This window comes from Haemaphysalis longicornis, unplaced genomic scaffold, assembly GCF_048455015.1.
Source record: "Haemaphysalis longicornis isolate Haplotype H1 unplaced genomic scaffold, Haemaphysalis longicornis Haplotype H1 scaffold_10, whole genome shotgun sequence".
NCBI classification, from domain to species: domain Eukaryota; kingdom Metazoa; phylum Arthropoda; class Arachnida; order Ixodida; family Ixodidae; genus Haemaphysalis; species Haemaphysalis longicornis.
The window spans coordinates 140,444,891-140,469,599 of NW_027526204.1; the positions used below are offsets into that span (position 1 = coordinate 140,444,891).

Here is a 24,709-nt window from a genome sequence, read left to right on the forward strand (position 1 = left end):
TCCTGATTTATGAGTGTACACAATGCCCTGATTTCTGCGCAAGCGTCCACTCGCGGATAGATTAGGCTGTAGCAAAAGAACAACAGGAATGTTGAGGGGCTGATAACAGCAGCCACATAGCGTGCTCGTCATGGACGCAACGCGTGCATCGCATATCAGATGAGCCTTCTGGTAACCCAAACTCCTCTTCAGCCCTTATCTATAGTCGAAAAGCGGGCTTGGCAAAGCAGTGAAGATTTTTCTGTTCCCTTGGTGTAGTTCTCTCAGTCGATTCAAGGGTTTGGACCAGAGGTCTGCAGGTGGCCAATGGTCCTCCAGGTCCTCCGCAGGCGGTTGTTGGGGAGGTGATGAGTCCGTTTTTTGATGGTTCCAAGCGGGGAGACAAAAGAGGCTTGCGAAGCGAAACGTAAGTTCGAACCTGAAGGGTTTATATGCAGAACGTGTTTGCAAGATTATAATACCAATGTACATGAAAGGGGGTAACTCGTTATAAAACTTCTCGGCATAGTCGTAGACACATAGTACCTAACCTAACGAAAATGGATGATCTTACTAACTAGCCGAAACTATTGGACAGCGTCGACGGTGCATAGCACCCGAGAGAAGACGAGAATCCGACCCCCGACATTGGGGGTTTTGTTTCAAGGGCTTGAACAGCGCCCCTTAACGACGTTAATGTTAAGGTGATGTCAGAGGGGGAGAAAGCGGAATTTTCATCTGCAAAGGAAAAGCACGGAGGGGGGACGCCGTAGATAATCAGTAATTACATTTCAGCGAGCGTTTCCGCGTCAGTCTAAAAATGGCGGTGGCCTTCCGAGTCGCAGACGTAACCGCTCTTGACACCTGCTCGCCTCCGACCAAAAAATAAAAATGAGAATCCACAACGCAACAGTGGGCTTACAAAATCCCTCACTGGTTTGCAGACAAAGGTCCATATTAGAGCCACTAGATGAAGTTATTTAGTGGCTCTAGTTCATATTTGTTAGGAGCTGGAACTGTTCATGCGGGGTTGAAGTCTGACGCGGACTCTTGCGATTAGCTCTCCCGCCCATCCGCGCACTCATGCGTGACGTTTATGCGCGCTCAGACAATCGAGTGAGAGCGCGCGGGAAAATTCAAACCCGCCGGAAGAGTTCCGGCGCCCGCGGGTACTACTGCCGCATACGGACGCAATCTTTTTAAGTGCAGAGCAGTTTGGGGGCCCGCCTTGTCGTCGTATACCTCGCTCGCTGGACCCAAGTAGAGCCACCCGGCGTTCCGTCGTAGCGGCTGTCGTCGCGGCGTAACCCAGAGGCTTCGAAAGCCAAGGGGTTTATATAGTCATAAGCATGCCTCGACAAAATTGGCGCGGCTCACTCAAACTCAAACTCAATGCTGAGCAGCACATCTGCGCTCACTCAAACTCAAAGTGAGCGCAAAACTCAGAACTCACTCGGACTCAAAACTCAAAATTTACTCAGTACTGAAAATGTGCTCAAAACTCAAAATGTACTCAAACTCAAAATGTACTCAAAACTCAGAAAATGTACTCAAAACTCAAAATGTACTCAAACACAAAATGTACTCAAACTCAAAAATAACCGTGCAAGCAGGACGCCCCACATTCATCCCCAATTGATGTTTATTTTCTTAATTTGGGGCAGGTTGCTGTCATTGCATTTCCTTGGCAATGTGCAGGAGCTGCTCGTCCGGGCGTGATTGCGCCATTGTTTGCTGCAACAACAATCATCGTTAGGGCAAAGGGCTCGTGCAGCAAACGTGTGAAGTGGACCACGACAAAAGAAGTGTCTGCCTGTGCGGAATCTATTCGCTCCACAAATTTCTTGCACCCCTTGAGTGCCGCCGCGAATTGGTCGCCGTGCTGAATCGGAAAGACTTCGAACCAAGCAAATCTGCCAGAATACGTGCGGTTGTACGCTGCTTCCGGAAGCACTGTTTATTCACCCTCATTTTCAATCCCTGTCGCACGTTTTTGTTCCCTGGAGGCATGTTCTGTTCATCTCATCGACGGGAAGCCGTCGAAAATCATTTGGACACCTATGCTCGGCTATGCGAAAACGTTGAGCCGAAAGCGAAATAAAAGCGTCGCGGTGGCGCAGAACGCCCGGTCGGGTCAGGAAATAGCTGTTCGCGGTTCCCACCCGCCGCTGAAATGCCGAAGTTCTTCTAAGCAAGCAAACGGCCATGAAATCTTGGTGTATCAAAAAAGTTGCCCCTGAGGCGGCAAATATTTTACTTTTATGAGCATGTACGTCTAGACCTGCACATTAAAGGGTATTTCATGGCCTTGCTTAACAACCAACTCAGTATGATGTATGGGAGCGCTTGTTAAATGTCAACACGTTCGCGCACCTAAAGCAGCAAGCCATGCTTGGAAATTTGCACTATCGCGCGCGCGATCGAAGACATTCGGTGATTACTCCAACCCACTTACTTCTTAGCCTATACGTAGGAGACATGTCAACCCAATAGTTCCTAAGCTGTTTCATGGGAACGCAGGCTTGTTGACGGATATTGAGTGCTGCAATGTGTCGAACCAACAATGCTTTCAAGATGGCGTGCCAACAATTAACGAGTACAAGTATATCTATCGGGCACTGAATAAGACTTTTTTACTAAACTGGTCATTGTTCAGTGCCACGATTTCCGATGGTTGCATCCGATGCACCTTCCTTCAAGGAGACAATATTTTGTTACCCTACACGCCCTACCGGCATCGCTTTGAATTCTAACTCATTTATTGACTAGCCATGACTATATCATGATGATAAGGAGGACGCATTTCCCTATTTATTCCACGCGATTCCCCTCATCGAGACCTTCAAATTGATACCCAACAAGCCCTATTGGCGTCACTTTAAATTTTCACTCAATCTATGACTCACCACGACTATCTCATAACTACAACCAGTAAGCATTTTCATATTTGTCCCACGTGATTCCCCTTAATGAGACATTTAATTTGATACCCCACACACCCTAGCAGGATCATTTGGAGTTTTAATCAAATCTGACTAACCATGACCCTCATGACTCTACGCAGGACGCATTATTTATGTGCCCCACGTGATTCCCCTAATTGAAACCTCGTATTCGATATCCCATTTTCAAGGCCTCACCTTGAATTTTAACCCAATCTGTGACTCACCATGACTATCTCATGATTAGAACCACGAAGACTTTTTTTATTTGTCCCACGTGATTCCCCTCATCAAGATCGCAAATTTGATACCCTACACGCCCGAGCGGGGTCACTTCGAATTTTAACCCAATATCAGACTCGTCATGACTATCTCATGACTATAGCGACGTCCTCCTCCTTGCGATGTCCTCCGCTAGCGACGTCCTCCTCCTTGGTGGGGCGAGGGCGATCCTCGCGCGCCTCCCTCCTCTCCCTACGAGGCAGTGTTGTACGGAACGGCGTTACAAGGAACGGCGTTCCTGGAACTAGTTCCTTTTTGGAGGAACGGAGGAACGCCACCGTTCTATTAAGGGTCGGTGGAACTGTAACGGTAACTCGTTACGTTTTTGAAGGAACGGCAGGAACGGCGTTCCTGCCGTTACATCGCTAGGATTTGGCTGTTTTTGATGCCAAGGCTCGAGTACAAAAATCCACAAAGCGCTACTGTTTTTCTCTTCCTATAAGATGGCCAGTTTGCCCGCCCTTCAGAAGTACGTGCTTCCTCGAAGGTCAAAGGCAGAAGAATAACCACGCAGCAGGCCGCAGCTTGTGCTTGCTTTCGTGCTGGTTGCTTAAGCGGCGTTCGACGGGTGAATAACGTAGCCGCGAGAATGCTTTTCATCCTTCATCATTTGTCTGGGGAGGCCAGAATGCGCGTCTGGCTGATAGAATTGTTTCCTGGCGGGGAAAAAATAGAGAGTTTTAGCAGTCCGTCCGTTCTGTCGTATGCCTTGTTACTGGGTTGACCGGGATCCGGCTGGGTGATTGGGCATTCGTCGCGGTAGGAGGATTAGTTCCGCGGGCCTGCCTTCGCCATGTCCGTGCCTCCACACCCTTCCTACTCGCCCTTCCTCGCGCTCAGGAGCAGACCGGTCTCGGTCAACCCAATAACGACGTAGCCAACGAAACGGATGGACTGCTGCTAGATCCGGACATTTCGGTGTCGGACATTTCGGTCCAGGACGTTTCGGTGTGGACATTTCTGTGCACGGACATTTAGGTGCATGACGTCTTGGCCCAGACATTTTGAGTAAGGGGATGCATCAGACATTCTTTGAACATTTTAGCTTTAATATTGTAATTTTGTGACTTGATATGATTTTACGTTCGAGACTTGTGCTTGCGCCGCCGTTCGTGGAAACGAACGCTAAACCCTGGCGGAGCACTGCCACGCGAAACCCAATTTCTGTAGCAGATGGTAAAAATTAACAGTGTTAATTTGGATCCGTTCAACCATTTTTTCTTATTTTAACATTCATTTGAACAACTCCAATACTTTAAGCGTTACCAAAGCGCTTTCCTTTCACTTCACCCAGAGGTGCAAGACGCTGCTTCTTTTAGTCTATACCTCCGCCCCCCCCCCCCCTCCCCCAAGCAGAACTTCCGCGAAAAAACAACAGAAAAACGAGGTTGATTAGGCGCGTGTACATTTCGTTTTAATTATTCTTTCAATCAATCTCGCCTTCGTTGCATTCAGTGTCAGTTCTACTTAAAACTAACAAACCAACGATCGCACTTGCGGTGGCGTTACTTAGGGGAGGAGAAAGCTGAGCCCCACCGGCAATCATCCCCCTAAGTAGAGAGAGAGGGGTGTCACTTGTGCTTCACCATTGCGTCGATTGGACTTCGAAAACGTGAAGACGACTGTTGCCGCTCTCGTCACACTAGCCTATTCATTTTTTTTTGCTCCTTATAATGGGAGGAGGCGATGTATACCTGATGTGTCCTTGATATGCGCGACTTGATGAGTTAATTCCCAAGGGGGCGACTGAAGGCGCAGAAAGAGCGATTCCTGGAGTGGGGGCGCCGTCTATATGACCGCGACGCGCGGGAGGGCGTAGCCAGCAAGCCATAATGGCCATTGTGTTCTCAGCATCTTTTTGCGTGGCTTTTTGTGTCACATTATAGAGGTTTCCTGCGCCCATGGTGAATGTAAAGCTTTTTCTCTGTTTTAAACGCGAAGAGTGCTATCTCATTGTTCTGAATGTATCACCCAATTCCTGCAAAAGCCTCCACTAAGAGGCTAGCAGTATGTTCTAAATAAAAAATAAAAAAACCACTGCGGTGACGCTTCGGAGACGGTGAACTCAACCACGCCAGTAGGATTTTCAGGAGAAACCGGAAATAATATGGCTGAAAAAAATCTGGTCGAGATTAGAGCGTACAGGCGGGAGGTGGGAGAGGGGGGGGGAGCGCTAGAACAAAGAATTAAAATGTGGTAAATATAGGCTTGTAAACATTAAACGAAGGTTGGTTGTCCCGAACACAATGGAATTTGTATGCACAACCAGTACGCGCTTAATCAGCATTTAGACATTAGAACCTGCGGCTGTTTTCCAAAAGGCCCGTTTTTCCTCCCCGGCAATATCCTGTACCAGTGTTCGCGAATTCATTTTAGCAAGGCAGCCCTGCCTACGTAATACTCTTCACATGGTTCTCTTCATTGTGGAGGGCTAGCTAATGTTTGTTACTTTTTGGATATTGAGAGTGTGCTTGTACTTTATGTAATTTCAGGGTCTGTAATTTAAAAAAAATACAAAAGAGGTGGTAGACCATCGTAAACACGAGTAATTGTCTTAGCTAAAAAAGAGCGAATATAAATTAACAACCTGTCATAAATTAAAAAAAATTCAATCGGCTGCATATAACAGGTGTCCCCAGGAAGAGGTATTAAAGAAAAATATATAAATGTAGAATTTCTAAAAATATCTGGCAAAGATGAAACACGGCATCAATCGAGAAAATAAATACACTGCTCCAGATTGTTGTCCATAACCCACGTTAGGCGGAAATAAAATATAACGGCTGTCGCAAACAGGCAAGCACCGGATAATTTGGTTGCCGAAATGTCCGTACACCGATATGTCCGTACACCGAAATTTCCTCACCGAAATATCCTGCACCGAAATGTCCTCGAGCAGTCTGGAGTTTGTTCGGTGCTCCCTGAAAAAATTCGCCTAGGAGCCTTTCTATTGATTATCTTTATCTCCAGATAATCTGCTGCCGGTGGTATTAATATTCGTATAATATACGTAGTTCGATGTGAGTTTTAAATGTCTCACTTAATTCCGACCCAGGATAATCCGACACTATATTTTAATTTAAAAACCTAATTGTAACGTTAATGTAACGACACGTTCCAATTTTCGAAGTGGAACTGGAACGCGTTCCTTTCGCAATGAAGGAACTTGTAACTGGAACTCGTTTCAAAATTGGCAAGGAACGAGGAACGAGCTTTCGTTCCTATTTTGGAGGAACGTGTACAACACTGCTACGAGGCGACGGGGGATGCGCGCAGGAGACTCCCCGGGGGAGACCGCCCTTGGGACGCGCAGCGATCGCACGGTACGTAAATGCCTTTCGGCCACTTTTGGCCGTTTCTTGCATTGACCGTTGTTTCCCACTTCCGTGGGTCACGGCACCCACCGTGTCGATTAGCGCATGCCTCGATTTGCGTCAGTGCGTTTATCTAGGATGCCCGGCGAGTCTCCGCGGGCATATTCCACTTCTTGGTGGGCTGCCCCAGCGTTCGCGATGTGACGGCTTGCGCCGTCTAAGGTCAGCGGACGAGCGCCGATGCCGTCCGGTCGAGTCCAGCGGCTTGAAATGTGTAGCGGCCACAGAGAGCCCCCTTCCCCTACGTCAGCGACCGTTGCGGCCGGCCAACGCCGGCGGACGCCCGACTACGGGCTGGGCACACGCTTGCGGGTGTATATGCCCCAGGGGCTAGGTGCGTAGTACAGTGTATTGTTTGTATCGTGGTTGTCCGCGTAATAAACCGCTGTACTATGAAATATCTCGCTTCCCGGTGAAGTGATTGACAACGTACACTCGCGGCGAGAGTCGTGGCTCGCTCTCGAACCCGTTGTGGGCAGAGTCTCTCGGCAGGGCAGTTCGGTGCTGCGCGAGAGCAGTGAGAATACGACGTTATTCTATTATGTTCTATTCTATTCCTTCATACTATTCCTTCAATACTATTCATACTATTCCTTCAATAGGATAGGAAATGCCCACAAGTGGTACGGCTTTAATTTTGTAATTTATACGTATCACTGTACGCATTGGTTTTGCTAAATATACAAATCCTCAAGCATTTCATTTTTGTCGGCCACTACAAGTAACCGATCCGCGCTCGTGGGAAATAGCGATATCACAAATTCTTGCGTTTATGACTTTCGACCTATCGAGGCGTTGTGAAGCCCAAGGGAAACATGCCAACTCTCCTTCGTATGTTATCACCTGAAGTGACTGGAGAAGCGAGCTGGCTGCGACGTGTGCACCGTGCGCCGATTTTGGGAAAAAAACAGGGCGAACATATATCTCTCGGCCCTTGAGAACAAAAGGCGCTTGAGAAAAAAAAAATAAGAAAAGGAATGGAAGATTCAGCACTTCCGGCTTCGTTGCGCGAGGTTTAAAGATATCGCACCGGATGCGACTCATTCATACATGATACATCTACACTGGATGTTTTCACGCCCTGCGGGAGTAGATAGCCGGCTAAAACAGTAGCCTCTCGTTCCACGAAAAAGAAGGCAGGCCACTTTCCTACGCCGTGTTGCTATCTCGGCCACTTCAGACATAAATCGCGACACGCGTACCCCTTGGGTAAAAACACAAACCGGCAATGGACCTTTTTTAAGTACCGGTTGTCCTAGCGGCCGCCACGGCGAACTAAAAATTGGCGTAAGGCACGCCCCGAAGAAAGTTTGGCATTCGGAGAACTCATGCACAAAATATCCTGGTCCTACAGCCCCTCCCGCAGCCACCCGTCAGCCGTACCTTTCACGTGAATGTCACGGTAGCAGGCCCATGTTCCCGTTACTAACCTTCAGTGGTCGAAGCGCCCCCCTCTCCCCCTTTTTTTTTTCATTTTCGTTCCTCCCTCACTGGCAGCCATGGGCTCGCAGTGTGGTCAGCCTTAAACTTCTTTGACCCTTTTCTCAAAAAGCCATTTTGTATGCATGTACGAACCCACCACGAGGTGTTGAAAGAGAAAAAAAATGGCACCATCTCCACTCCGTGGATGGTGGCGAGGGTGCGGAGTACGGAAACTTGAAATGACATCCAAGTTGCCCCCCGAGTGACATCCGATTTGCGCCCCGACCGTCATTCGATTGTAGCCGTGAGTTGCACCTAAATAAAACTGCAACTCACGGCTCAAATCGAATTTCGCTTGATTTTTGCTTAATGGTGGTGTGCGCACGGATGGACGCGGACGGACACTGGGAGGTCCTAAGGTACTCCGCACCGTTACAGGCGAGCTACTCGCTCGCCTTGACTCTCAGGTTTGACTCTCGGGTACTAACTCGTGGTCGTAGCCCAATGGGTAAGACGACTGACCCTAACTCTGTCTGCTCTACCAGACACAGGCTCGAATCATGCCGGTGTCTGTGCGATTTTTTGCTATTGTAAATGCTATGCGCACGGACGCGGACGGACATTGTGTGGTCCTAAGGTACAGTGCTCACGGATTGAAACGCGACACTGCGAGCGCGTGGTGATGGTGATGGTGATGATGCTTAGTGGCTTCCCCTTTGTAACGGGGTGGCGTTGCACAGCGGCCTTAGTCGCAACGCCACTGTACAATCACCTCGCAAAAAAAATACAATCAAAATAAATAAAAATAATGTCAAAATAAAAAGAAAATACTTTTACGAAATTTTTGTTCTAGTCTGACTTCTTTGTTCGCATGCCTTACCAGATTGTTCTCCGCTCTTTTCTCACCAACATTCTAACCACCTTTTACTAACCTCTACTGCTGTCCAGTTCACTTTTCCGCTAACCTTAAAGCCAAGGGCCTCCGGAAGCTGGATGGCTCCATCACGGAGGACTGGACGGATACTTTTGCACTCCGTTACAATATGTCGCATGGTTTCTGGCTCATTTCCGCAGCCTGCGCATACCTCTTCCTGTACCGGCTCGCGGATAAGCGTTTTTGTCCGCAAGCAACCCGCTCGGGCTTCAAAAAGCAATGCACTCCCTTTGGTATTATCGAACAATTTTTCCCTTGTGATATCCTGCTTCCCGATCCTGTAGATATCTAAGGACTTCTTCGCATCCATCCTCTTTTTCCAGGTCGTTGTTTCTGTTTCTTTCACTTCATTTTTTATTGCCTTGGTCGTTTCCCCTTCACTTCCAGGTTTCATATACTTTGTCCTGAGCCTTCTGGTTCTTTTCCTCCATTGCGTGTCCACGCTTTTCATGTAAAGATACCGTAACACTTTGACCGCCCATCTCTAATCATCATCCCTATTTCTAAGTCGTTCTTCAAAACATATTTTGCTCTGTGCTTCTCTAACTTCGAAGGATGTCCATCCCATGTCTCCCTGCACTGCCTCATTTGTTGTTTTACTGTGTGCCCCTAATGCCAATCGACCTACGGCCCTCTTATTTACTTCTAGCCCTAATTGAATCTCTGATTTGACACACACTACTGCGTTTGAAAAGGTGAGTGCTGGTACCATTACTCCCTTCCAGATTCCTCTCACTACTTCATATCTGTTATATCCCCACAGTGCTCTGTGCTTCATGATAGAGGCGTTTCTTCTGCCTTTCATTCTTAAATGCTCCTCATGAGTTTTTATATACTCCTGACCTTCGTTTAACCATATGCCCAGATATTTGTATTCCGTTACCCACGGTATTGCTGCTTTTTGAACGAATACCGATTCGTTACGGGCGTTGTCATTAAAACTAGAACTCCCGACTTTGCTGTGCTAAACTCTAATCCCAGTTCAGTGGCTTCTTCCCCGCAGATATCTGTGAGCTGTTGCAGACACTGTTTGCTATCTGCTAGTAGTACTATGTCATCTGCATATATCAGTCCCGGGATATGTTGTTCCACTTCCTGTCCTTTGCGGCTATAACATAGATTGAAACCTATTTTACTGCCTTCAAGCTTTCTTTCTAATCTAGCCATGTACAGCATGAACAGCAATGGCTTTAAACCTCTGTTTGTGACTACCGGTACCGTGCACTTTTGGTCCTCTCAGGTAATTTGCACCTCGCTCTCATTGTAAATTCCCTGCAACAGCTGTATAAAGTCCTGGCCTAATCCCTCCCGCTCAAGTATGCTCCATAGAAGTTCTCTATCTACGTTGTCGTAGGCTCCCTTTATATCGAGAAATGCTATCCATAGTGGTCGCTCCTGAGCCATTGACACCTCTTTGCATTGGGTTAGGACAAATAAATTGTCCTCTAAACGTCTGTCTCGTCTGAAACCATTTTGTAGTTCTTCCAGTATGCTGTTCCCCTCTATCCACGCCTGTAGTTCCGCTTTTATGGCTTGCGTTGCCAGCCTGTATGTCGCTGAGGTAACTGTAATAGGCCTGTACGAATTGGCATCAGCCCTATCTCCTTTGCCTTTATATATCATCTTCATCCTGCTCTTACGCCAATTGTCCACTACTTGCTTAGTTTTTATCACTTTTTCGATTGCTCGAATCAGTTGTGCCTTGCTTTTTGGACCCAGTAGGTTGACCAGCCGTATAGGAATTTCATCCGTCCCTGTTGCCGTATTAGCTGGAACATTTTCTTCGGCGTTTTTCCAGTTTAGATTCTCCAACTTTAGCTATCTATCTGTACGCACTTCGCTTGCCCCACTCCCTGAATATTCACCAGCTTAATCCTGTTTTCAGCGTCCTGGTACCAGGACGATATATTCCGCAATTAAACTTCTACGTCTCGAGCCGCGTTCTTTGACAGAGACGTTTTAATAGAGTCGGTGCCACCGAGTGACGCAGTGGTTGTTTCTAACTTGATAACCCCTGCAGTTAAGCCTCGGATTTTACGGTCAGCCACTTCCTATTTCTTTTACGGCTTCCAAAACGCCGGTGTGTTCGAGATTTCGGCGCACGTTTAATATCTCCAGTCGGTCAAAATTATTCCGGAGCCCCACACTACTGCGCGCCTCATCGCCTGTGTAGCGTCGGCGCGTTAAACATCACAATCGATCGAAAAACTAAAGCAGAAAAACGGCCGTCAGTGGCTTCGCAAAGCTCAACGGTCGAGCACGTGGCGCGGAAAAGCGTGTGCCTGTAAAAACGTTGCCCTTTATAACCTCGGGACAGCCGACCCTTGGCGCGTTCGGAGGGGCCAGAGGACACGAGAAGTGGCGCATCCTTCGACGGCCGGCGAAGAAATGATTCGGCAATCACACGTGGCGCGTGTTGGCGCTGCTGCTGACGAGGACGACACGTGCTACGAATTTGCCGCATAATCACCAGGAAAGATTGGCCGGGGCCGAAAAAAAAAATAGCTGTGGCTTAGCTCGGCTATACCAGGATATACGTAGCCTGAGCTAAGGTTCAGCTGGTTATTCTTAGCTTTCCTAGGATTAGCTTGATTATCATGCTTATTGCTGCTTCGATGACACAGCGTCACCAATCGCCCCAGAGCTAAGCTGGTTCCACAGGCGCACGCCGGTGTTGCTGCGACGCACGATCCATCGGTTCCCCACCCGGCCACCCCTCGTATGATCATCAAGTGGATCGGGCCGCCACGTGCGGAACGGAGGTCGGCGAAGACGCTGGGCGCGTGGGTTGTGTGTGAGGGACGCCGGGCAGCGAGTAACGTTACGTGCGCAGTGTAACGTCACTTCTCCTCACGCATGCACAGCACGGCTCTCCAGTAGTGACGCGGAACTGCTCAACCTCGGCCAGTGTAGCTCACGCTACAAAACCTGCTGCCCTGTCTGGTTCCAGAAGTGGTGAAAAGAAAGTCTGTTTCTGCTCACAATCACAACAAAAAGCGTAGCACTTGTTGACCAGTCGGCTATGGCAGATGTCACCACCCGATCGCGCTTTTTTCCAGTACAGAGAACACTTCGCCTCCCGGTGTATTGTACATAGAAAATCTCGTCGGCGAAGGACTGCACGGAAAACAGCGTCCGTCCTTCTCAAAGCTACCGCGGCTATTCCTAGATCATGAGTGTAGGCCCAGCCGCCTGGATAGGTTTTATCTCCCCTAGGATAACGCCTTAGTACGTATGCTGGCCGCCTATAAGCCTATATGAAGAAAGTGCGGGACAAGTGCGGGCGTTACCCTGGTATCGCATATTTGGCCGCGAACATTGAGTCTTCCATTGTTGTGCTCTGTGTGCTACGAGGGGTCAATGGAAAAGAGCGCGCTGCTATCAGTGACGTCCACCTTGATTTTAATGCCTAACACAATGAATACGTAACGCCTGTTGGGATAAAACGTCGTGTGTTAGACTGAACGTGTTTGGTATATTGTTGTCCGGTCGTATTATATATACATTCGTGACGCCTTCTTTTGTATAGTTAGCTATTCTTCTAGATAACGTCTGGTAATTGCCAATGCAACAGAATCGAACATCTACTCTGGGCAATCTTAAAAGCCAAATATTGTGCAGAAAATAAACTCCAGAAATATTCCGGCGAGTTTTGGCTTCCATGAACGTCCAATGCATTTGGCGGCCAGGTTCGTAATATGAGCTAGAACGCTAATGTATACCGGAGTGTGGACTTTCGGGACGCGTGTCCACGGCCACGAGCGAGACCCGACCTTTGTGTAATCTGTACTCATATCTCCGTGTATGAACTCACTTCAATTTACTTTTGTAGACATGCTCCCGAAATGGAAGTATTAAAACGGTTATTTAACAGATTTTTGCCACTTACTTCAGTAGTAGAGTGTAATCTACCAGGGTTGCCAAGACGGGAGCCCATATTAATGCTCAATATGTGACACGGGGAGAATTCTAGGCGTTTTCTGTTCCACATGACAAGCTCTGCGCTTTTGAGGCCCAAACACCCAGAAAAATCCAAACAAACAACTTTCGGCACAAATCGAGACTCGCTTTCTTGTTCGCGGACAGGTGCAGCGAAGGTTGTTATCAAAGCCAACCTCTTCCACACTAAACGGAACCGCCTCATCATTTGGAACACGCGGAATGACACACCTTTTTCTCAAAAAACATGGGAGGCAACCCTGGCCATTGATTGATTGTATGGTTTAAAGGGAAGCTGAAGCGCTTTCCAAAAAAATTGAGTTAGATTAACAGTTATATAGTTTCTTGCGCGCTGATTCCGAATATCACATTGAAATTTGTCGTACATTAGTCCAAGTGGCATTTATCTTGCAAAAAGCGCGGCCCCGTTTGAAAGACGCGCGCTTTTCGTCTTTTGGCGCCCCTGATTGGTTGCGCCCGTCATGACGTCAAAGGAGGACACCCTTCGGCCGCGCGGGTTGTCGGAAGCATTGCGAACGATCGCACGGTTGCCTTTGCGGCAATTTAGCTTGCAGTTTAATTTTCGCACATGACTGGAAGTTTGTTTTATAATTTCCCGTGCTGTTGGTTCAATTATCTTGGAGCTTAAATTTGCTTTACACGACAGAGAACCCCAAAGCAGTGACTGTGACGTCGACTAGTGGGTTTCATCAAAATATTTTTGAATTAGGCAACCAGCATAGGGGGATTTTATACCTTATGTTAATATTAGGTACTGCCTTAACTGTTTCTTATTATACACAAAACCATTTATGCCGAAGATTAATGGGCGTTTTATAAACAATCTACCAGCGAAAAGCACGTGTGTGCACTGCGCGAAAAAATAGCGTTCATGCGCTGTAAACGTATATGCGAGACACATCTTACCATCTCGTACACGCATAAACCAACAAGCAGACTCTGCTTCCGCATTTCCTTTGTTCGTTGTCGCCCACCCCAGCCCCGCTACTCATCCCCGTACACAGACCCACACGCGCGCGCGCCATTTCGGCAGCGGCACTACGGCGCCTCCGCGATTGCTGGCTGCACTTCGATGAGTGGCGTCTGACTGCTTCACATGCATTTATTCTGAAAACACTGCAGCATACTAGTGCCTGCTCAGCATTATTGGCTGTAGTAGGGCTTGATTTTCGCTTGTGCGTCGCGCATTCTGCTACAATATTACGGCCACCTCGTTATAATTAACATACCAGTCGGACAAGACAGTTACGTTGTAGTTACGTTACTTTAGTTAACAATCACCAAACGTTTGTGATAATGAATCGTTGGCCTGTTTCAGCATTTCTAGATTTAAGCATTTACCACGCTAGTCAGACAGAGGCCGTATATTTACTCTTAGCTCCTAATTTTTTTTTAGTATCATCGTTATATATATCACCGACTATCACTGGAGCACACTTGAGGTTCAGTGACAACAAGTGCTTGCCAGGTTATAATATGCAGCCACACGGAATCTTGGGCAAAAAATTAGGCCACCGCAGTCAACACAAATTATGGCACGGTGGTGGTTCGGAGTGGTGTTTTTTTTTTATTCCAGACAAACATCACCTTATCGTGACATGTATACTTGCAAAATAAGTAATCTGGTTGTCTTGGTTCTTTTACTTTGTAGGAATACTGTTTACCTCTTAGCCGGGAGAGAACTTCTATCAGGATTGGCCCCTTGTTTTAGTTTCGCCAAAAAATTGTTTTTTTGAACACTGTCCTGAGCCCATAGGGAAAGAAAACCGACGCGTTTAACGAAACAAGTATTTCGTATTTCCTGAACAAATGTGACTTGGTTTCTGGAATGGAACGAAACATCCCCGGCCAAAGTGCAGTATTCCCCATCCTTCCTAAATCTAGAATCTAATGTGAACATTCACGTCCGTCGCATCAAAAAAAAAAAAAAAACAACAAAACAACAACAACGCATTGGAGCGGTTTACAAAGTATTTAACGTAGTGTAGTATATTCTCTGTCATCAAGCACAGCCACCTCGGCTGTCGCTTCCGTATTTTTATCAAGCATCCCGGCGTGGCATTATTCTGCTTAGGAATACGGCATGATAACGTATGCCTCGTTTGACGTTCGTGCATACTTCTTGAACACGAAAATTGTTCAAATGAGTGCTATCAACCACAACAACAACAAGTATCATTCCGAGGTCGCGGGTTCGATTCCCGGCCGCGCCGGTCGCTTTTCTGATGGAGGCGAAAAGCAAAAACGCCCGTGTGTACGAGATTTCGGCGCACGATAAAGATCCCCAGGTGGTCAAAATTAATCCGGAGCCCTCCACTACGGCGCGCCTCATCGCCTGCGTTGCGTCGGCGCGTTAAACCCTACAATCCATCAATCAACAAGTATCATTCACAAGGAAACACGGCGAAAAGAGCATGGCCGAGGCGGCCGATCCTGCCGGAAGTCCAGGTATGACGTTTTTCAGCCGGTTTTCGCCCGCGCTCTTCGGTCTGCCGGCATCGCGCGGCGAGATGGGGGCGGGGCATCGGGCCACTTTTGTTTGCTCATTGCGCCGCTTCTATTGCATGTATTGCAAAACTATTTCGTACACATGAACTATTCAATGTGTACTTTCTGCTAGTCAACTTTTCTTTTAATTCTAAAACCGCTTCACCTTCCCTTTAACGCGCCGACGCAACGCAGGCGATGAGGCGCGCCGTAGTGGAGGGCTTCGAATTAATTTTGACCACCTGGGGATCTTTAACGTGCGCCGAAATCTCGTACACACGGGCGTTTTTGCTTTTCGCCTCCATCAGAAAAGCGGCCGCCGCGGCCGGGAATCGAACCTGTGACCTCGTGCTCAGCAGCGCAACGCCTAGCCACTGAGCCACCGCGGCGGGTGCAACCCTGGCCAGTGGGCGCCCGTGGGTCCAGCGAAAGCTGATCGACAGGGCCTGGACCGGGACTGCGGCGCCACAAGGGCTATGGAAAGGGTTTCTCGACACCCCGACGACTTTTTCAATAAGTTTATGATGATGATGGTAACGATGAAATTAATGTTCAGACATGCCGGGTGAGAAAGAAGAAGGAGCTCCTTCTCTCCCTCCTTCTTCTTCTTCCTCTTCTTATTTTTCTTTATTTAATTATTTATTTACTTATTTCCTTTTTTTTTTGTTTCAATATTAACCAAATTCCAAACTCAATTCCTCCAACACAAGAAAAAGAAAAGCTTCCAAGTTTTTATAATTTTCTTTGAATCATTCTAATTTTCTAATTTTCTTTGAATCTCATTCGAATTAACGACTGATGTTTGGCCGATCCCCTGATTGGGTATGCGCCAATATTCAAAGGAACAACAACAACAACAACAACAACAGCGGCCATGTCCGGTCTCGGCTTTTTCGCGTCCTGGTGTCCGGTGCTCGCTGTGGTGACGGCGCTGATGGTCGGCTGGGCAGGCGGGGTCCAGGGTTCTCGCGACCTGAACAAGGCTCAGCTTCGCCTCGTGGCCGACAGGCTGAAGCTGGACGAGTGCCGGAGCCTTGTGGAGTCGCTCCGCTCCACCGACTACGTCCTGGACCACACTCCAGACGGTAAGTAACGGCGCACGGTCTATAACGTCTGTACAAGAAGGCGAGTGGGACCATTTGGGATGCACTGGCAGCGCAAACATAAAACAACCCCCCCCCCCCCCCGCCCCCCTGCGGCTAGGTCACGTCTGGCCACGTCCGCGTACCTATTTGCGCTGTGAACCACAATGTCCGATGATGCCTTCAATCTTCGCGAAAAATGGGCATAAAGAGAAGACGACAAAAGGTAGACAACTGTTATATTCCTTACTTCTCCCTTGTATTCGTAGCGCGCGATCGACCATAAATGCAAAGCACAAATCGACTGTAAATGCAAAGTACAAAGTTCGACCATAAGTGCAAAGTACAAGTTTGGTTCGTTAAAAAGTCTGCTTTGGACCGATAACAATATACCAATTTTATCGCAAACAAATAATAGGGATATGAATAGCAGAATAAACGGCAGCGACTCACCAGCCGCCTCCGGGCGACGTTTCTATGACGTCACAGAATCTTGCTTCTACATTTCTATGACGTCACAGAATCTTCACCGCCAAGAAACATGACTGGGTGATTGTAGTGGGGCCTCTCGTTCTGTTCGATCGCATCACTTGAATGATAACACGCAGTTAACACACTGATAACTACGGTTTTAGTGCTGGCCCATACTTCTTCACTCCTGTCCATCACTGTAGCGCGAAATTTGAAAGTGTTTTTGCTCATATTTCTGCCGTTATTTGGTTACAACAAAACTTCTTTCATGTCAGTGCCCGGAATGCAGCTGAGTGAGTTACCAAATGCTAGTTTTTTTTTTTTTTTTTTCACAATACAACGTTGTATTTTGTATTCACGGTCCTCTAACAGCACGCCCCTATTCGCGTCTCGTCCACGCCCCTATTCGCGCTGTGAACCCTGACTGAAATCTCTGCAAAAGATGGGCGTTGAGAGAATATGATGAAAGGTAAACGGCTGTTGTATTTCGTACTTTGCCATTCAGATAATAGTCAAATAATTGTTTTCTGGAAAGTTTTCAGATGCGACAGTTACAATCGCTTTCTGCTGAGCATTCGCGATAAAGCTATAGCTTTGCCGCAAGGCGTTCTTGCCAGTTCCCATTCGTTGATGGACGCGAAAAATCTGCGAAACCTTAGCCATAAACAGCGTCACTATCAAAAAAATTGTCAAACCCCACGCGTAGTTGGGGATCGACGTGAAGCGAAGCGTCAATTCCACGCAGTTCCGAATTTGTCCCACACAGTGCGCTTTTCGAAGTATTTCTCGGCGCCGACAAATGTATGAATGAATGAATGAATGAATGAATGAATGAACACACGTTTATTGCACGAAACGAGGTAAGCTCTCTTCACAATGGCCCGAGTCTTCGGTCAAACGAGAAGCACTGCTCTCACAAGACCACGACTGTCGAGGCGCTTCTCGAATCGGTTCGATCTAGCGTCATTAACTAAGCTACGCCTATTTTGTGACGCTAGTTCAATATGTGGCCGCAGCGTGGGCGGTAATGCTTCCGTAGGCACCGCGAAATTTCACGTTGCACTTGCTTGCCCTTGAACGCACGAGGCGCTTGCTTGAAGTTCAGGGGCAGGGTTGCCACGTCTGGCGTTTTGTCACCACACTGGCGAATTTTCTAAGACTCGTGGCGACGAAAATTTCAGTGCAGCGACTTGGCTACTTTCTGGCCCCTTTGAGCATTGGTGATACTTTTATATTTCCGGGACCTTCCGATGACCCGCTTTCCACAAAGGGGCCTTAATTACCTTTAATTGCATTTCAGCCATTGAAACAAACTGAATAAACAGAACAGAACAAACTTTTAGGCAGAAGGCGGTTATCTGGCAAAGCCTAGAATAGGTCTCAACAATTCAGCCACTCAAGCACGCCACCGTACAGCGCTAGTTAACACAAGAAATCGAAATTTGCCTTGGTCTTTTTAATATCCTGCACCTGATGTCGTATGAACAGCGTCAAAACCTTCAAATAACGCCATCGGCTTAAAGTGCAATGCTTCAGTAGTTTACGGGAGCTTGAGATGTCTTGTAGAGTGGCGGGAAGTGTGTATGACGTTGTATAGTATGCGCGGGAATGCAAAGAGGCAGTGAAAGTGGCAAAACTCGCTGTGCAGCAAATGCCCATTCTAAGTCATTCTTTGAAGGCTTCCCCTAAGCCTGCATATTTTAACTTTTTTGTGGACAGTAGTCAACCGCTGTCGCTCTCTCGCACCACATCAAACGAATAAACATTGTAATACGGTTTTCTACTTCCAGGAATTTCTGCATTTTTCCCGCAAATGTAATCAAAAAGTACTTACTAGCATCGCCTTGCTGAAATTTCGCCTTTTCTGGCTCCTTCTCAAACACCCAGTTTAATGTGTCAACCTTTTTGGCTACTTTAGGCGATGTTTTGGCGATTTTTTCTTCTGATCTGACAACCGTGGTCAGGGGGACGCTACCAGACACTTCGTGGGCTTGTACCTGAAGCGATAAGTTCAGCTTAAACAGACGCGCCTGCGGTCCCCTTGGTTGGCCGCAGGTCACGCGGAGGCGAGCTTGCTGTCGTGCTACCGGCTCCTGGAGCTCTGGAACCGGCAGAGACCGGTTAACAGCACCTTTCACCAGCTGCTCATACGGCTACAGGAGCTGGGACACCGCGATCTGGCGGATGACCTCTCGCAGGCCGTCTACGGGGACAAGGTGCTGGCCGTCAAGAAAGACTTCCTCTCGGACCCCTTCAGGTGAGTGCAAACCATAAAGCGTCACAGGACCGGCTTTTGAACAGATTTTAGAGTAAAAAGCTCTACTACGGCGCGTTGGGGTTGGAGTAGACCGCGGCCGGTCTGGGCGCGCGTCTACACCGGCAGTGGAGTGACGAGAACGGTGACGTCACGAGCGCCGTCCTGTCATGGCGGCGGCCTCGGTGTTCGTTTAGCCGAACCCGAAACTGACACGAATAAACGAAGCTGCGAATGCAGCAATCGCTCGTTAACTCGAACTCGGGTATCTAGAAATATCGGTTCGAAACTTTTTTCGCTGCGCATTTACCTCCCATAGGCACCATGTATTTGCCCCCCCACCCCCCTTATCTCGAAACGTCACGGCACCACGGATGCCTCGAAATGTGGACAGAGAGGAAACAAGGCAAAGTCTGCTACAGACAGCTGATAAAGTCTCCATTCAAACTCTTATGTGCCGAACGCGTTCGTGAACGGCAAGTTTACGCTGTACGAGGCCGACGTTACCGTTACCGGAATTCTGCCCGACGCATACTGTTGTGCCAGAGCGCCCGGCCCTAATTCGTTGCACGGGGCGACGCGCCAACAGCGGGGCCGATTCACACCTCGTCCAAACCAGACCAAACCGCCCGCGGCCGACAGGCCCAAACTTGCACCGCCGCAGAGTCGCCTCTCCCTTTTGCGTCGAAGCGGACCGGCCGAATCATGCATCGGGTGAACGACCGGCAACCGACATGCCGCTACTTGCTTAGAGGCGGCTTCGCTGAGACGGCGACGGCGTCGCCTTCCCTTTCCCCGTCGTGGCGGCTCGGCTGACGTAACCGCTTCGCCTCCATTTGTCTGATTTCAAATTTCGTCCAGCGAGAGTCCTGATTGGAGCGATTCAAACCGCTCGCAGCTACAACGGACTCCCGGGGGTACAAAAACCCGCCCAGAGGCACAGCGAGCGCGACACTTATAGGCGGCACTTTTCGGAGGCACCGAGTGGAGAGGTGCTGACGCCTTTGTGCGAGCCATGTAACGCCTTTGTTAACCTTGCACATACTGTATATAAATGTTGCCTGAACTTTTCGTCGGCTCGAAAACTTTATCGCTCTGCTCTGCGCCGCGTCGATAGCGGACGGAGCAAGGCAACGTCGCTATCGGTGACGGCGCTCGGTTGGCCATTAGCAACAGTGGTGACAGCGTCGGGATGGCTGATTTCCAACGTCGATGACAAGCTGGGAGGCGAGTCCCAACAATACGTCGTTGAGAGAGCTGTGGACGATGCAGCTGGTCATGAGGACGAAAGGAGCCTCGAGAAGTGTCCACAATGGCAGAAACAAGGAACATGCTGCGCCTGCTTCGCAGCAAGGTAGCAATTGATACGATGCCTTGAGCAGCTCGACAACGTATTTTTTTTTTACAAGATGCGCACGTGAAGCAGGCAAGCATCACGCAGTTCCCCCTCCCGCAATAATAAAATTTCGCTTTTCCTGAGAACTCTCTTTCCTTTATTACAAGAGTCCCTGTGCAGTGGAGCTTTTGTCACCAACTCATGTCAGTGTCAAGGCCATTTTCGGAATTTCGCTTAATCCGACACTCCACTTATCTCGAAATTTTCAGCGCATTTACGACTTCGAAATAACGAGGGATTACTGAAACTATTTACCCTGCTATCGACTGTCTAAAGTGTCATTCCATGATTTGTGGGCTGGTAGGCACACTTAGCTGCGAAAAAAAAACTTAACACAAAAATTTCGTGTCAGTACCCGTGCACCGAGAATTTTTTAGAGGTCTTGTACGAAAGCCTATTGCGAGTAACGTCGTTACGTTTACTCTCTCTCTCTCTCTCTCTCTCTCTCTCTCTCTCTCTCTCTCTCTCTCTCTCTCTCTCTCTCTCTCTCTCTCGGCAGTAACTTGAGTCCACCCGCCGTCGATTTGAGGAGGAGGAGTAAGCTGGTCAAGCAGTCGTCGTCGTCGCCGGACTCAGTCGATTCTCGGGGTAGGCGACCGCGGCCCGGTGTCGCGTTGGAGACGGTGACGGTCGTGTTGGCAATATGCCTCACAGTGGTCATCGGGACGTTCATATGCCACCGGCTCACCGGTCGCTGCGCCATCACCGTACCGCCGCGGCAGCAGCGGGGCCGACGTTTTCGAACGGTCCGCGCCGAGATCTTGCAAGAATCAGCCGTGCAACTGCTGACCGAGGCTATCTGACAACATGCGGATGGTTGTGTTACATTCGTGGTTAAACATGTTGCACTTAGCGCCAGTGACGTACACGCTAGCGTTCGCGTCCTCACTGCACTCCACGTTGCCTTTTTTTAAAGTTCACGCCGAGGTGCAAATGTGTCCCCAGCCTTGAAGGCCCTGGGGCTCTGACACCAATAAAGAACATTTTTGTACGCTGAAATCATTGGGGCCTGGAGCTGAGAGAAATTCGTCTTTGCGAAGTGGTGGAAGTGAAAGTTTCAGGGTGTCTGCGAAATTTTAGTTGCCCGATTCCCTAATTTTTTGCAGGTTTTCCCTAGTGATTCCATCCGGTAATCTCCTGATTGAGCGACATCTTAAAAAAATGCAGGATGGATACAGCCGGTTCTCTATTTCGGTATCACCGCTTGGGTGTCGCCCTAGCACCGCTAAAATTTGATATACTAAAATTTAATTAACCAAAGTAAAAATGCGTGGCCTTATTCCTTGCACTGGCGCGTCGAAACTTGTACAAATTAGGGGCGAGATCTAATAAACAAGTATAATTTACGAAGGTTGAGTGCATATATTTACATGTATCACATTGCTGTCCCACAGTCTCACCTTTTTTCAAAAATAAGAGTAGGCTTTAATCTGAGCCACATACAGCTCATGATTAAATACAACCCATTTAGGCGTCGTCGTAGTCAGACAGCAATTGGCAATTTGGTCCGGCCGAAAACTGTTCCATTTGAACAGCATCCGGATGAGGTTAAGGTCGGCCACGGCCGGGCTAGAGCGGCGGCGCGCGCAGCCCGGCCGTGGGTCGGCGAATACATAATCATCATCATCATCATCACCAGCCTATCTAAGCCCACTGCAGGGCAAAGGCCTCTGCCATTATTCTCCAATTACCCAGGTCCTGTGCTAACTGCGACCAATTTATCCCCGCAAACTTCTTGATCTCATCTGCCCATCTAACTTTCTGCCGCCCCCTGAAACGCTTGCCTTCTCTAGGGATCCACTCTGTTACCCTTAATGACCAAAGGTTATCTTGCCTTCGCATTACATGCCCTGCCCCTGTCAATTTCTTCTTAATTTCTACTAACACGCGTTTGTTCCCTGACCTACTCCGCTCTCTTCTTGTCCCTTAATGTTACACCTATCATCATCTCCATTGCCCGCTGAGTCGTTCTCATTTTAAGCTGAACCCTCTTAGTGAGCCTCCAACTTTCTGCCCCTTAGGTGAGTACCGGTAAGATGCAGCTGTCATACACTTTCTTCTTCAGGGACAATGGTAGGCTGCCATTCATTATCTGATAATGTCTGCCGTATGCACTCTACCCCATTCTTATCCTTCTAATTATCTCTGCCTCATGGTTGGGATCTGGGGTCACAACTTGACCTAAATAGATATATTCGCTTAACACTTCCACTGCCTCGCCACATATCTCAAACCGCTGTGCTGTCCCGAGGTTATTGATCATTACTTTGGTTTTCTGCATATTAATTTTCAGGCCCACGGTTCTATTCTGTTTGTCCAGTGCGGAAAGCATGCTTTGCAATTCGTCCCCCGAGTTACTTAGCCAGGAAATGTCATCAGCAAATCTGAGGTTACTGAGGTATTCTCCATTAACCCTTACTCCCACCCGTTCCCAATCCCGGCGAATACATAAGAGCGAATTCGGTCGCCTACTCAAACGCAGGTGAGTTCACAACACGATGACGCGCGCCGTGCTACTGAGCACAAGGTCGCGGGTGCGATTCGCGGCCGCGGCGGCCGCTTTTCTGATGGAGGCGAACAGCAAAAACGCCCGTGCGTACGAGATTTTGGCGCACGTTAAAGATCCCCGTGTGGTCAATATTAATCCGGAGCCCTCCACTACGGCGCGCCTCATCGTCTCCGTTGCGTCGGCGCGTTAACCCCTACAATCAATCATCAGTCGCGCGCCGTTTTCAACGAATGCTTAATCGGTGTCCACGCAAGTCGCGGACATCGCAGCAGTTCGGAAGAAGTACAAAAGAACCCAAGAATAACAGTTATCTTCGTGATGTTCTTTTCCCCGGGGCTTCTCCTCCAAGCCGCAGTAGCACTGAGGATCTCACCCCGGGTATCTTCAACCGACAAACTCAGCCTCCGATACAAAACTGCACATTTATTTACAGCCCGGCGGGCGATTAAAAAACAGTACTCAGGCGGAGCTCAAAGACGACGGGCCGAGCTCTCCTGCGCTCGGACCGCGTCTCTCTGTCTTCATCTTCCCTTCCTCCTGACGCTGACGGCCGGGGAAGAAGGAAAAGCCAGTTGTCTCCGTCGGTGGCCATCGCATGTGGTGGTGGTTAAGAGATCCGGTGCGCGCAGGCGCTCGAAATGCGCGGCGTCTCAAGGCGCCGCGCGACACGTGCATTTCATTTGTGCGCTGCTCGCCCCAGGGCCCCCGCCAGTTCGTGCGTCGAAGCGCCCGACACCTCCACCACCACTGTGAAACATAACTTCAGGAATGTTTCACACACGAAACACACACCACACACACTTTTGGCACGTGCACCATCGTTCCTTCAGTTTGACGACACAACAATCAGCACGGCCAGTGCCTCATGACCCTGGCTGCAGGTCACCATGACAAAATAGCCACAATCCTCATCTAGCTCATTCAGAGCGCGCGGCCTTTAGCAGGTGGTACGCACCGGCCGTCGTCATCCGAAAACCCCCTTGCCATGCGGCTCACCCCGTCGCACAACCGTAACAGGGGCCCCTCTCCTCCCCGCTTTCTCGCTCGAGAGGAACCGCTTCTGCCTCGCCGGCCTGCGTTGCAGCCACGCTGCACTGCGGTGAAGCTGGCTGACACTTTCTCCCTTCTTTGTCCGAACATCCCAGTTCAGCCAATCCTGAGCTCGGAGCGCCGTGCTCCACTACGCACCGTTGGTTAGCGTAAGCAGCAGAGGGCTGCTTAGCGGTCACATTACCGCTGACACTGACTGTCGGTTCAGCTACGCCTGCAGTCCTACCTGCAACTGCCTGCGGCTGCATTACATGAGCAGCCGTACACTGATTTACACTTTCCTCTTTCAATTCGTTGGAGCTCCCCATGGCGATCACATTTTCGCGACATGACATTTGTGGATCTCCAGAAACAAAAGATGCAGTGTGCGCGACACCAACTGCATCGGATTCCTCGCGCGATTCCCGGGCTGCTGCATCCTGCAAAGCTCTTGGCCGCTCGGCCACGCTCCCGGAATATTCTGCGTCTCCGCACGCTGCGACAACGGGCTCACGCTCGCCTGAAGCCAGCCCCGGCCCCTTCAGAACGGCTGATTTAAGAACTTCATTGTCCTTCCGCTCCTTTCTG

At 48.9% G+C, this 24,709-nt stretch overlaps 1 protein-coding gene across 1 annotated transcript; it reads left to right on the forward strand.

Annotated features, from left to right (window-relative positions):
- The first annotated feature begins 16,247 nt into the window (after nucleotides 1-16,247).
- On the forward strand, nucleotides 16,248-21,939 carry LOC144157971 (uncharacterized). The gene is made up of 3 exons (XM_077688676.1): nucleotides 16,248-16,465; nucleotides 18,989-19,190; nucleotides 21,083-21,939. The coding sequence occupies exons 1-3, from the start codon at nucleotides 16,255-16,257 to the stop codon at nucleotides 21,384-21,386; spliced, it is 717 nt and encodes a 238-aa protein (XP_077544802.1). The 5' UTR covers nucleotides 16,248-16,254; the 3' UTR covers nucleotides 21,387-21,939.
- The last annotated feature ends 2,770 nt before the right edge of the window (nucleotides 21,940-24,709 follow it).